Consider the following 13,972-nt stretch of genomic DNA (forward strand, 5'->3'; position numbering starts at 1 on the left):
TATGCGGGAAGCGTCAATGAATTATGTTGGCAGGAAAGTTCCGTACGGCTTCTCTTGTGACAGTCATGACCTCTTCAACCAAATGAAATCTACACCTACGTAGTAGTGCGTACATGGGAGGAAAGAGACAAAAATTGCATTGGGAGAGGTCAGATGAGCACAGAGGATGTGGCAAAACGGTGACCTGCGGGCTTGCAAGCTGCTCTTGGACAAGGGCAGACTGATGTGCAGGGGCATTGTCGTGTAGCAACAGCCAAGTGTTTCCATACCATGGCTAAAGTCGCTAACGACGAAATGAATTACATAAACGGCCGAGATCTCATTGTAACAAATTTTGTTTACCTTTGCGCCATCTTTGATGAATTCCTTGTGAACAATTCCATCTGAATCAAAAAACAGCTCGAGCGCCACCTTGCCTTTTGACCTGTCTTGTCGCGGTGTTTCTCTGTCGTGGCGGTTCTGGAGTTTTCCCGGTGATAGGTTGTCACTTCAGTTGGGGATCGTACGGATAAACCCTGTTTAGTCTCCAGTTTTGATCATCGTCAGCACTACTGATCAGGTTTTCACAACTCGTCATGCGATCACCACATTAGTCTTGCGTCAGGATGCACACCGTGCAGGGTAACACGCGACATGTCCAGGTCATCAGTCAGAATTTTGTAGCACATACCCCTTCTGCTGCTGCGGGGTCGTCTACCAGCTGGGAACGGTTTGCACCTACCAACATTGCAAACTCTTCAGTCTTGCGTTCAGTTCGAACCGTTTGTAACCGACCAGAACACACATCATCCCCCAAAATGTTCCTCGCGAAAATCGTCCGGCGCCACCGAAACATAAGACTGCGATTCACTACGTTGTCACCGTAAACTTCCTGCACCATTTGAAACGTTTCGGTGGCGGCTTTGCCTAATTTCTGACAGAACTTGATGTTTTCCCGTTGTTCCAACAGTGACATAGTCGATTTCCGATGCAGAAAAATCGTCGGCAGAACAGCAAGAGTAGTTATGCTTACGTGCATGCACTCCACTCTCTCTCGCTGGGACGAGACACTAACTGACAAGGTACCATACCACGGAATCAACATCGCGCTCTAGTTCACCATACTGTCGTTATGCGCCCAGTCTCAGATCTTAATGATTGTACTACGAATATATATGGGGTGGGGAAACCGAAACTGACGAGAAATTATTCACAACTCGACCTTTGTTAATGGGCGGCACGGAAGAGCCAAGAAATGGCCACCGTTGACTTCGAGGCAGCGTTGTGATCGGCTTATCAAACTGTGAAACACGCTCTATCTGAGGGATAACATATATGGCGCTTTTTTTGTTTTTGTTTTCCGCTGTAGCTCTTCCAGTGTGTGACGATTACTTGAGTACACTTGGCTCTTTAATTTAGCCAACAGGCAAAAATCAGAGACAGAGAGATCAGCAGATCGAGGTGGCCAAGAGATTGCACTGCCTCTATTGATCGTCCTCTTCTCAACAAGCATCTCACGCACTCGTAACAAGCTTGCCAAGACAGTGTGTGCTGTTGCCCCGTCTTGTTGAAAATATCCATACAGTCGTTCATCTTCTGTGAGCTGACCTATATGTGGATTAAACTGTTCCTGGGCATATCAGTTATCATTAAAAGTTTGGTGAAGGAAACGTGTTATGCGGATACAGACAATACGCACCAAACACGAAACCTGGGACCACGCAATGTTCTCTGAAGTACGCATGGGGATTTTATGATGGACAATGGTGCTTGTTCTGTGAGTTCACGTACGCTCACAGACTGAACCAGTCCTTGTTTAAAGAAATGAGAAACTTTGGATCCAAAAGTTCTGACTCCACTTCGCTTAGAAACCACGAGCAGAACTCAACACGCGAAAACTCGTCTAGACGCTTTAACTCATGCACAACAGTAAATTTGTAATTACACAGGTGCAAGTTCTTTTTGATAATGTTTCTTTCTTTCCTCTCGCACAGACAAAAGGCGTTGAAATTTTATCGGATTGTGTTCTGGGTTTTCCTCCATGCTAGGCTTGTTTTCTGGGTTCGAAGTGTTTTCAGATACAGTGCTAGGGATCAAATCCCAACACCAAGGAATAATTAATGAAGAGCAATGAAATTTAGGGAGTACATTTGTCTAGGTAACATGTTTACGTGATAAACATAGCGAGCGCGTTGTAAGCGCGAGGAAAGCCATTGCCAATGTGGAATACTGGTACATTACTAATCGATTTAACCTCTAGAATGTTGAATGCAAGCGTAAAAATGTGCATGCATTGTGTTGTATAGGTAATGGATGTCAGTAGGTGGACTGTTGCACTTGGTCGGTCACTACAGGGTTTTGTGGTTCACGCTGAATTTGTCGTCCGATGATATCCCATAAGGGCTCGATTTGAGACAGATCTAGTGATCGAGCAGGCCAAGCCAACATGACGAAACTCTGTAGAGTATTTTAGGTTACAACAGTGCTATGTGGGCGAGCGTTATCCTGTCGGAAAACACACGCTGGATTGGTGTTCACGAATGGCAGCACAACAGGTCGAATCACCATACTGACGTACAGATTTGCAGTTAGGGTGCGTGGGATAACCATGAGGGTGCTCCTGCTGTCATATGAAATCGCACCCCATGCCGTAACTAGAGGTGTATGTACAGTGTGTCAGGGCCGCTGACATGTTGGTTGAATGAGCTCTCTATTGACACAGCTGAAGACGTAAGGGACGGTGGTTTGGGGTCAATGGCATGCGTACTACAGGGCGTCTGGCTCGAAGCTGCCCTTGAAGTAATCGACTTGTAACAGTTCGTTGTGTCACTGTGGTGCCAGCTGCTGCTCTAGCTGTTGGTGAAGACGCAACATGATGCACCAGAGCCTTACACCGTTCACGATGGTGGCGGTAGTGCCACGTGGCGGTCCGGAGCCCAGTCTTCTTGCGGCAGTACATTCTTGTTACCACCGCATCCAGCAATCATGTACAGTGGCTACGTTCCTGCCAGGAATCTCTGCAACCCAGCAGAAGAAACATCCAGCTTCTCGTAGCTCTGTTCCACGACCTCGTTCAAATTCAGTGAGGTGTTGATAATGGCGTTTTTGCCGCCTTATATGCATTCTTAACTAACATAAACTCATTACGTCCAGTATAAAAAATAACGAACGCTCACGACAGTTACAGCGCGTACGAGGGGCGTTTGAAAAGTCCGTGCAAAAATAAAAAACTACTTAGTTGTTTGGGGTAAACCTTTTTTATTTTTCGTCCAACGCTGTTATAATATGTTGATCTCTTCCAAATAATAGGAATTGTCAAGGCTACAAAATAGCTTTTAGTTGCTGCAATCACCTCTTCGTTTGAATAAAATCTTTGTTCCGCCATCCATTTCTTCAAATTGGGGAACACATAGTAGTCCGAGGGAGCCAAGTCTGGAGAATAGAGGGGATGTGAAACGAGATGAAATCCTATTTCCATTAATTTTGCGATCACAACTGCTGAGGTGCGTGCTAGTGCATTGTCGTGATGGAAAAGGACTTTTTTGTGGCCCAATAGCCGGAGTTTTTCTTGCAGCTTGGTTTTCAAACGGTCTAATAACGATGAATAATATCCACCTGTAATAGTTATACCCTTTTCCAGATAGTCGATTAGGATTATCCCTTGTGAATCCCAAAAGACAGTCGCCATAACCTTTCCGGCCGAAGGATTGGTCTTCGCCTTTTTTGGTGCAGGTTCTTCCTTGGTAACCCAATGTTTAGATAGTTGTTTGGTCTCAGGAATATAGTAGTGTATCCATGTTTCATCCACAGTGTCGAAACGACGCTTAAAGTCATGCGGTTTCTTCCTGAACAGCTGCAAACCATCCTTGCAACACTTCACGCGATTCCGTTTTTGGTCAAGCGTCTTGTGTCTAAATTTTTATGCCAAATATTGTGTACCCATTCATTCGAAATGCTCACAGCACTATCAATCACACGCACCTTAACTCTTCCATCATCCATCACCATATCATGGATTTTATCAATGATTTCTGGAGTCATAACCTCCACAGGGCGTCCAGAACGTTCAGCATCACTTGTGCCAATATGGCCACTCCGAAAATTTTGAAGCCACTTATAAACCGTTCTAATCGTAGGTGCAGAGTCACCGTAATGTTCATCAAGCTTCTCTTTAGTCTCCTGAGGTATTTTGCCTTTCATAAAGTAATGTTTAATCACCACACGAAATTCTTTTTCGTTCATTTTTTGACAATCACTCGACTTCCTTGGTTCACACGAATGCCAAACACAAAGAAATAGACCAGTTCAAATGGCTCTGAGCACTATGGGACTTAACTTCTGAGGTCATCAGTCCCCTAGAACTTAGAACTATTTATACCTAACTAACCTAAAGACATCACACACATCCATGCCCGAGGCAGGATTCGAACCTGCGACTGTAGCGGTCGCGCAGTTCCAGACTGTAGCGCCTAGAACCGCATGGCCACTCCGGCCGACCGAATAGACTAGTATGGCTGAAACTTGGTGTACGTTCTTTCCAAAGATGCTACTAACTAAACATGACCTCGATACGCGCCGCTGGTACCATCTCTCGGACTTTGCATGGACTTTTCAAACGCCCCTCGTATTTAAAGCGAACCTGATTTGCATCCTCATATTAGGGCTACTTATGCGACTGGCGCGAAATCTGAATAAACGTCACCTTTCAGATGTAAAAACTGTCCTACCAACTATCGTTTTTCTCGTACAACTTCTTCTCGGAGTTGGAATTTCTCTCTCTCTCTCTCTCTCTCTCTCTTATTTTTTTGTTTTTTTAATTTTTTTTCGTCCGTGTACTTACAGATTTTATGTCCCACAGAGCCCGCATCGTGCCATTTTGCCACTGAGTTTTGCATTGCAGATTTAGCTGGAAGTTTTGCCAAAACACTTCCAGTCTTAAACACTTGCACCAACATTTCTGTACACGTTCCCCACGAAATGTGCTTCGCATAACACTCGACAATGAACACCTGCTCTTTTGTCATGAGCACCGTTTCGTGTTGCATTCGGCTGATCATGAAAAACGCCTAATATCGTCACTCCGTAAATGTAATGCGACAGCTGTGTACTCAGGATAGACCACGTGTGAGATGTGTACGCACAGACGTGTGACAGCAACCGATTCATGCATCGGTACCACGGTCTTCAGCATTTACCGTTACGGTTAGTTCTCCTATACATTAGTGTACCTTCCGCGTCAGTCTTACAAATATTTTTCGGGCCAGTTACATTTGGCCAACCCTATGCATAAGATCAGCCTACTTGCAGTGACATCACAACACGAGGTAGATGTGCACTACTACCCACAACCATAGCCGAGTGTTTTTTTTTTCTTTTTCTTTTCTTTTTCACCTTGGGGTTCAACTCAGAATGTGATTTCCCTAAATCACTCAAGGCAAATGCCGGGATGGTTCCTCTGAAAGGGCACGGCCGACTTCCTTCCCCATCCTTCCCTCATCCGATGAGACCGATGACCACGCTGTCTGGTCTCCTTCCCCAAACCAACCAACCAACCAACCAATCAACTCAGAATGAACAAAGCATAGAAACGAGTGGTTATAAGTAAAGTGCAGCTACTCACAGAGATCCAATGTGGCCAATAATTATCATGTGGCAGCGAGACGTGGTAAATATTGTAATGCTTCATTTCGGAATCGATTTACGCAAGAACAAAATTACGAGTTCTAAATTTAGCCACCAGGTGCAAACCTGTCGGCGTGAATGCAAGAAGGACATACAGAAATGTTTTGATGTATAGTGGATTATAAACGAGATGTAGGCAAAGAAGGTCAAACAAGTGAGAAAGACTAGTAAATTATAAATTGCAGCGATCAGTCGTCCTTTTAATTTTATTGGCAGATCTAGGTTTCAGCTAGAAGCTAGCCATTCTCAGTGAATACATATTCAATGAACTGTGGATGAAGCCCGACCAACAGGCATTACATGCATTGAGCGAAAATAATAGTGATATAATTGAGAATCGCTAGCTTCTAGCTGAAATTTCTGCCAAATAAAATTTAAAAAGGACGCCTATCGCTGCCATCTATAATTTACAAGTCAATATAACAGTCGCTGAGTGCAACAGCTTTCTGAATGGAAGATAACCTGATGAAGTGAGACAGACATAAGGCTAATTGTATACTAACTGCCACTTATACGCTTTGTTAATTGTGTTCGCCGGAGACGTCGACGAGATTCTGCACAGCGCCAGATTTTCATCTGGTGGGCAAAATAGGACCTAATCTTTTTCCAGCGTACATCGGTACCGAATAACGCATTACAATGTCTACAACGTTTTGTTGCGATACGATAATTACAGCAGACACTGGCCCTTCGTGAGTGGTTACAATCCCCGGGTAGTTGTGCGGACGAAGCGGTAGGGAGTTGCAGTCTGCCCCACAGCTCGTCATCCGTTACGATTTTCCCTTCCTCCTCCTCCTAAGAGCGGCTTCCAGCGCCTCCAGTTTTCGGTCTGTGCTCTCACATTACATCCTCTAATCCGTGAAGAAGCCATGCAACGCACTGTGCGCTCGTGGCTGTGGGGATTAGATGCGAGAGGGCGGAGGGTTGCGTCAGGTGTCACTTACTAATACGAGAGCACATGTTGTCGTTAAACTACTGAGATACACATCGGTCAGTCACTATACGTCGGGCGTGGTCGTCTAATGGGAAGGACCGCCTCCACCGTTTTCATACCAACAAGCATTGCCATCAGTACACTTGCCTTACAGGAGTTACCCTCAGAATATAGCGAAATGGCCATCACAATTCCTGCCATCAGACTTTAAATCCACTTGGTTGGATGTAATCTATGGGAAGATTCCCACTAGATTGAAGTTACACGACGTCATTCAAACCCCAACCCTCTCTGCAGGAAGTCTCCGTTACAGGACACGCTCGCTCGTAGAGTCATTTGTTTAGAACAAAATGGAATGTGGTCGTGGACAAGAGAGGACTGGCGTTAATAACCAGAATGAGCCCTACCACTAGAAACTTGAAAGTCATTTTTCGGTCGGATTGGCACATGCAAGTATTAATTCAACGATGGGCGTCGACGCTCTTGGAGTGCTAATGGTCTTATCCTGAGGAAAGTCTTTTTTTCCATTTTAAGCTGGTTGAATTTAATTTCAAGAATTAAGATTAAAAAAGAAAAAGAAGAGATGAAGTAAAAGGAAGAAAACCACTGCAGACTGTAATGTAATAAGCAAGCCATAGAAAGCATTTTTGAAGAGGGCGTGCTATTCGGAGAGCTGGGAAGAAAAAGAACCGGAAAAGACCTTACCTGGAAACTGAGATGTCGCGCGATCGTTTCCTGATGCAACGACGGACATTTTTCCTGGTTGTGTTGTATTATTTGCCGATCTAGTGGCGAGGATCGTGCCCGAAAATAAAAAGGTCGCTTGTTAAAGTCCTGGTCAGACACTGAAATTTTTGAGTCTGTCTTTAACCTCGTCTTCACGTCTCAGTGATGTGACGATTCGACAGGGACGACATATAGTTCGGACTCAACGTTAAACTGTAGGTCCCCTTTCCCAGGTAGGATTAGTGGGGTGAGCGAAGCGGCGTCCAATCGAAAGACTGGCACCAGCCCGTTGAGCCACAAGGAATTTTATTACTTACTATACAACTCAGGCTTTACGCCAATTGCGCGTGGCCTACCGGGACCATCCGACCACTGCGTCATCCTCAAGGGAGGATGCGGAGAGCAGGTGTGTGGGCCCAGCAAACCGCTCTCCCGGTCGTTATGATGGTATTCTTTACCGAAGCCGCTACTATTCGGTCGAGTAGCTCCTCAATTAGCATCACGAGGCTGAGTGCACTCCGAAAACGGCAACAGCGCATGGCGGCCCGGATGGTCACCCATCCAAGTGCCGACCACGCCCGACAGCGCTTAACTTCGGTGATCTGACGGGAACCAGTGTATCCACTGCGGCAAGGCCGTTACTCCAATTGCATATGAGAAGATACTATTCGTGAGCAGCGTGGAGTGACGTCGTCTTACTTTTGAAGGGTCTCCGCACCTCGTGCAGCGTACAGCATCAAATGACAACATGACAGGTGCAATCCATCGTACGCCGGAGCGAATGGAAGCGAACACATGCGAACAAACATTCGCAGATGATTCTCCAGTGCTGACTATACCATTCGCTTGTATCTGCGAACAAGCGCTTACACGAGACGGAACGGAAGAGAATACGAATTATCGAGTATAGCCAATGAACACCCCGTTTTGGTTTTTTTGGCCGTAATAATTGGCACACAGGATACAACAGTATACAGTTAGAGCCACGATGCAAAACTTTGATATTCATAAAAGGAATTTTTTCGTGCCGAGGCCACTGTTTTTGACGAAGTAAGCAAACTGACATAGGAAAAGAACGAGTTAGGTGCCTGAATCTGTTCGTAAGCGTGAAACGCCTGGATTCAGCGCCCTTAACACCGAACTTCAGCTTACCTATTCGTAGCACTATCCCAAAACTTTGTACATTTGCTGCTTCGTGCATTTCGCTGGCCTCTCATTATAATTGAAAAAGATAGCATGCGCATTCTGGTTATGAGGAAGTGGAGATACTTGCGTTTAGTGACTCTTTCGCATCTCAGTGAGCAATAAGTGCTAGATACAGTACATCTTATTTTCTGACGTCTGCGGTAACATACGCGAAGCACTTTAAGGATTTTTTATGAGGAATATAATGTAAAAAAAATATTATTAATGAAACATGAAATACATTTTAGACCTGTCGCATAGGCTACCTCACAAATTCTGCTATAATTTTTTTAGTGGGATATGTAGTGCAAGATTCGTGTAAAACATTTTTTTATTTATCATCAAAAATCTCTAACATAACATTGATACATTAGTGATTTAATTACAGCTGGCATGAACTGAAGCAATGAGAATGATCACGTCTTCCGTATATTTTCAGTTTTAATGAGCGTAGCAGATATATTTTCGCACATGTTTACTTTCAAGAAATTTTCCTTTTTAACAAAAATCTATGAAGTTTGTACTTATTCACTCCGTCCCTGCCTGATGCAAGCGCCTAGTGAATTTAACGTCTTCCTCACGTCCCAACTAGCTCTTAAAGAGCTTCAGATTTTTTTCTAACAATCGCAGTCTTTTCCTTCGCCATTTTCGCTGTGGATCCCTTGGAGCCCAGAAGCACCTATGATACCTATATTCTTCTATAAACAGCACTACGTTGTTTTCAGGGCACTGCGTCGCGCTTGCTACTCACGTCAACAACAAAATTAGACGAGATAGCAGAGGAGATCATTCTGTACTGTTAATGCCTAAGCGGAGAGGACACGAAATAGACCGACAGTGCGAACACTTGCGAATGCAGTTTCGTATGTGCTGGCCTTTTGTTTACACCAGAGAGAATTCCCTTTCGTTCGTGTTCATTCGGTTCTCTTGACTCAGTTGTAAATCAGCTGTTTCTCCCGAAACAAAAGGCCGTATTACAGTGAAGTGATTTCTGCGAAATTCCATATTACTTTCAATTCTCAGCAAGCTGTATTTGCCATTAATCGTAAATCTAGATGCTGATTCTTTTTCAACGGTTTAACCGAGGCCGTTAAATTACACGCGCACCCAGTGATCATCAGACAGCGTACCATTCAAAAACGGCTCTGAGCACTATGGGATTTAACTTCTGAGGTCATCAGTCCCCTAGAACTTAGAACTACTTAAAGCTAACTAACCTAAGGACATCACACACATCCATGCCCGAGGCAGGATTCAAACCTGCGGCCGTATCGGTCGCGCGGGTCCAGTCTGTAGTGCCTAGAACCGCTCGGCCACCCCAGCCGGCACAGCGTACCATTGTCCTCGTCTAGTAAACAGACTACGGTAGTTTAGTGGTAGCAGATCAGACGACAGCGAGACAGGCAGAGACGGGCAAACGCAGAATGACTAAATGCGTAGTCACCAGAGTATCGGGGAAGGAAGCCTTCGTTAGATGGTAATATTAGATTGTAAGACAAATGTAGAAGTAGAGGACAGCTCAAACTGCCGCGTAGAGTAACCTAAATTAGGCGTGTATCACGCCATCTGAGTGCGAGAGGCTCAAAGTATTACTGAGGTCCTCGCCCTATCACGAAAAGTAGTAGATAGGTTGTGTGCTGCCCAGGAGTGAGACGTTGAGGTGACCCCTCTTGGACAGCATCGGTGGTGCAATTCTACAAATCTCAACACTTTCCTATCTACCAATTTTCCTATCCTCTGGCTATATAAATCTCTAATTTTAAGCATTTCCATTACCTAATTAGTCTTACGTTTCCAAGTATGTAAAGCTATAACTATGTTAAAGATTTTTTTTTAGCTTTAAGAAATCAAATATGTTTTATATTATATAATTTAATATTGTGAAAACATGACCTGTCTTAGACAGTAAGTGGCACCTCATTTGTAGATTTTGACAGTGTTGACTGGAATGCTCTAAAATTCTGAAGGTTCTAGGCGACTGATGACCTCAGAAGTTAAGTCGCATAGTGCTCAGAGCCATTTCGCAGCGCTATAGACCGCTCGGCTAATCCCGCGCGACCTGTTGCTATTCACAATATACATAAATGACCTTGTGGATAACGTCGGAAGTTCACTGAGGCTTTTTGCGGATCATGCTGTGGTATATAGAGAGGTTGTAACAATGGAAAATTGTACTGAAATGCAGGAGGATCTGCAACGAATTGACGCATGGTGCAGGGAACGGCAACTGAATCTCAATGTAGACAAGTGTAATGTGCTGTGAATACATAGAAAGAAAGATCCTTTATCATTTAGCTACAATATAGCAGGTCAGCAACTGGCGGCAGTTAATTCCGTAAATTATCTGGGAGTAGCCATTAGGAGTGATTTAAAATGGAATGATCGTATAAGTTGATCGTCGGTAAAGCAGATGCCAGACTGAGATTCATTGGAAGAATCCTAAGGAAATGCAATCCGAAAACAAAGGAAGTAGATTACAGTGCACTTGTTCGCTCACTGCTTGAATACTGCTCACCAGTGTGGGATCCGTACCAGATAGGGTTGATAGAAGAGATAGAGAAGATCCAACGGAGAGCAGCGCGCTTCGTTACAGGATCATTTAGTAATCGCGAAAGCGTTACGGATATGATGGATAGACTCCAGTGGAAGACTCTGCAAGGGAGACGCTCAGTAGCTCGGTACGGGCTTTTGTTGGAGTTTAGAGAACGTACCTTCACCGAGGAGTCAAGCAGTATATTGCTCCCTCCTACGTATATCTCGCGAAGAGACCACGAGGATAAAATCAGAGAGATTAGAGCCCACACAGAGGCATACCGACAATCTTTCGTTCCACGAACAATTCGAGACTGGAATAGAGGGAGGACCGATAGAGGTACTCAAGGTACCCTCCGCCACACACCGTCAGGTGGCATGCAGAGTATGGATGTAGATGTAGACATTCAGTTCTGCAGTGACCTTACTAGCTATTGCCCTCTTATTTTTCTCCGTAGTTCTCTTCAATGACCATCCATCGCGATCCCTGAACACAATTTTGTCCGAGTTATGACTTTGCGAATAATGTTTTGCCACTTTCCTTGTATGCGGTATAAATGACGCCCCGTCCTCACAGCCCTTCTTCTGCCAGTACTTCGTCTCCTACCTTCTAAACTTTACAGAAGCTCTCCTGCGAACCTTGCAGCGCACACTCCGCTGTAGAGTGAAAATTTCATTCTACAGTACACTTGTTCGCCCACTGCTTGAATATTGCTCACCAGTGTGCGATCAGTACCAGATAGGGTTGATAGAAGAGATAGAGAAGATCCAACGGAGAGCAGCGCGCTTCGTTACAGGATCATTTAGCAATCGCGAAGACGTTACGGAGATGATAGATAAACTCCAGAGGAAGACTCTGCAAGAGAGACGCTCAGTAGTTCGGTACGGGCTTTTGTTGAAGTTTCGAGAACGTACCTTCACCGAGGAGTCAAGCAGTATATTGCTCCCTCCTACCTGTATCTCACGAAGAGACCATGAGTATAAAATCAGAGAGATTAGAGCCCACACAGAGGCATACCGACAATTTTTCTTTCCACAAACAATAGGAGACTGGAGTAGAAGGGAGAACCGATAGAGGTACTCAAGGCCTCTGCCACACACCGTCAGGTGGCTTGCGGAGTATGGATGTAGATGAAATACAACCACCGGAACCGGAATACCAATACGAGAAACAAATACGATACAAACTTACGCGCCAGCGTAATATAAGCTGAGGAGCGCATTTGTTGTTGTTGTTGTGGTCTTCAGTCCTGAGACTGGTTTGATGCAGCTCTCCATGCTGCTCTATCCTGTGCAAGCTTCTTCATCTCCCAGTACCTACTGCAATCTACATCGTTCTGAATCTGCTTAGTGTACTCATCTCTTGGTCTCCCTCTACGATTTTTACCCTCCACGCTGCCCTCCAATACTAAATTGGTGATCCCTTGATGCCTCAGAACATGTCCTACCAACCGATCCCTTCTTATGGTCAAGTTGTGCCACAAACTTCTCCCGAATCCTATTCAATACCTCCTCATTAGTTATGTGATCTACCCATCTAATCTTCAGCATTCTTCTGTAGCACCACATTTCGAAAGCTTCTATTCTCTTCTTGTCCAAACTATTTATCGTCCATGTTTCACTTCCATACATGGCTACACTCCATACAAATACTTTCAGAAACGACTTCCCGACACTTAAATCTATACTCGGTGTTAACAAATTTCTCTTCTTCAGAAACGCTTTCCTTGCCATTGCCAGTCTACATTTTATATCCTCTCTACTTCGACCATCATCAGTTATTTTGCTCCCCAAATAGCAAAACTCCTTTACTACTTTAAGTGTCTCATTTCCTAATCTAATTCCCTCAGCATCACCCGACTTAATTCGACTACATTCCATTATCCTCGTTTTGCTTTTGTTGATGTTCATCTTATATCCTCCTTTCAAGACGCTATCCATTCCGTTCAACCGCTCTTCCAAGTCCTTTGCTGTCTCTGACAGAATTACAATGTCATCGGCGAACCTCAAAGTTTTTATTTCTTCTGCATGGATTTGACAAATATTATTTAAACCGTGAGGACACTAATGTTTCATAATTCTGCATCAACGTTTGTGCGGAGAAGTGTTCGGCGACTCACCGTGGTCCCCGTAGGCGGCGGCTGCGGCTGCAGCGATGAGGCAGGCTGCCAGCAGGAGTCGTCCGTTCTTGGGGAGCGCCATCGCCGTGTGTCGCGTGCAGAGCCCGGAGGACTAGTGCCGCCGGAGACCCCCCTCGGCCGCGACGCCGCCTGCCCAGAAACCGAGACGGCGCCCCTCCAGTGGTGGGCGGACATTAGCGTGTTAAGGTAGCACGCGCACGCGCCGCAATACCGCCCACGACTCCCTCGCCAGTAGGTCGCAATGCGACACTCTACCCAGCGGCTGCCGGCGACGTCCGGCTGCTCCGGAGGTCCGAGAGTCTGCGTTACTGCCTATTGTCCACTGAGCTGCTGAAAGAAACCCACCCACTGGACGCACACTTCAGCCTACCTAGCCAGAGCATTAGAGGATAATTCACTTATATAAGTTCGTTTAAGGGGGGTAGGACGTCAAACGGGACGACTTGGAGCAGGAGAGGCACCACAGGACATTTTAATTTCCACTGTCTATACTTTTACAAGGAAATTCATAAGACTTTGTCAGCATGACCAGGAAGGATTCGGGATTCACACTCGTAGCAGCGGAAGTTCAAAAACCTAACAAAATAATTTTTTTTTTGCAAGTGAAATTTCATCATTTTTTCACTTACTATTGGCTGCATTTGTTGCTATAGGTACACTTTTATTCGTAAGTAAGAGGGACTGTTCGATGAATTTTGCACAGCATACAAACCATACTTACAGGTGTCTGAAACTCTAGAATCTATTTAATTTATGAAAAAATGAATGAGCTGTTACGTTTTAAACTTTATGT

At 44.9% G+C, this 13,972-nt stretch overlaps 1 protein-coding gene and 1 pseudogene across 1 annotated transcript in view; both read right to left on the reverse strand.

Annotated features, from left to right (window-relative positions):
• Window positions 1–13,290, reverse strand: part of LOC124596132 — a 223,424-nt gene extending 210,134 nt beyond the window's left edge. The window contains exon 1 of the mRNA XM_047135152.1: window positions 13,159–13,290. Coding sequence (XP_046991108.1) covers window positions 13,159–13,240 — 82 coding nt within the window. The 5' untranslated portion in view covers window positions 13,241–13,290. The remainder of the gene's footprint in view (window positions 1–13,158) is intronic.
• On the reverse strand, window positions 7,847–7,964 carry LOC124597659 (annotated as a pseudogene).
• Window positions 13,291–13,972: the final 682 nt, after the last annotated feature.

The sequence above is a fragment of the Schistocerca americana genome, chromosome 2 (genome assembly GCF_021461395.2).
Source record: "Schistocerca americana isolate TAMUIC-IGC-003095 chromosome 2, iqSchAmer2.1, whole genome shotgun sequence".
Taxonomy (NCBI): domain Eukaryota; kingdom Metazoa; phylum Arthropoda; class Insecta; order Orthoptera; family Acrididae; genus Schistocerca; species Schistocerca americana.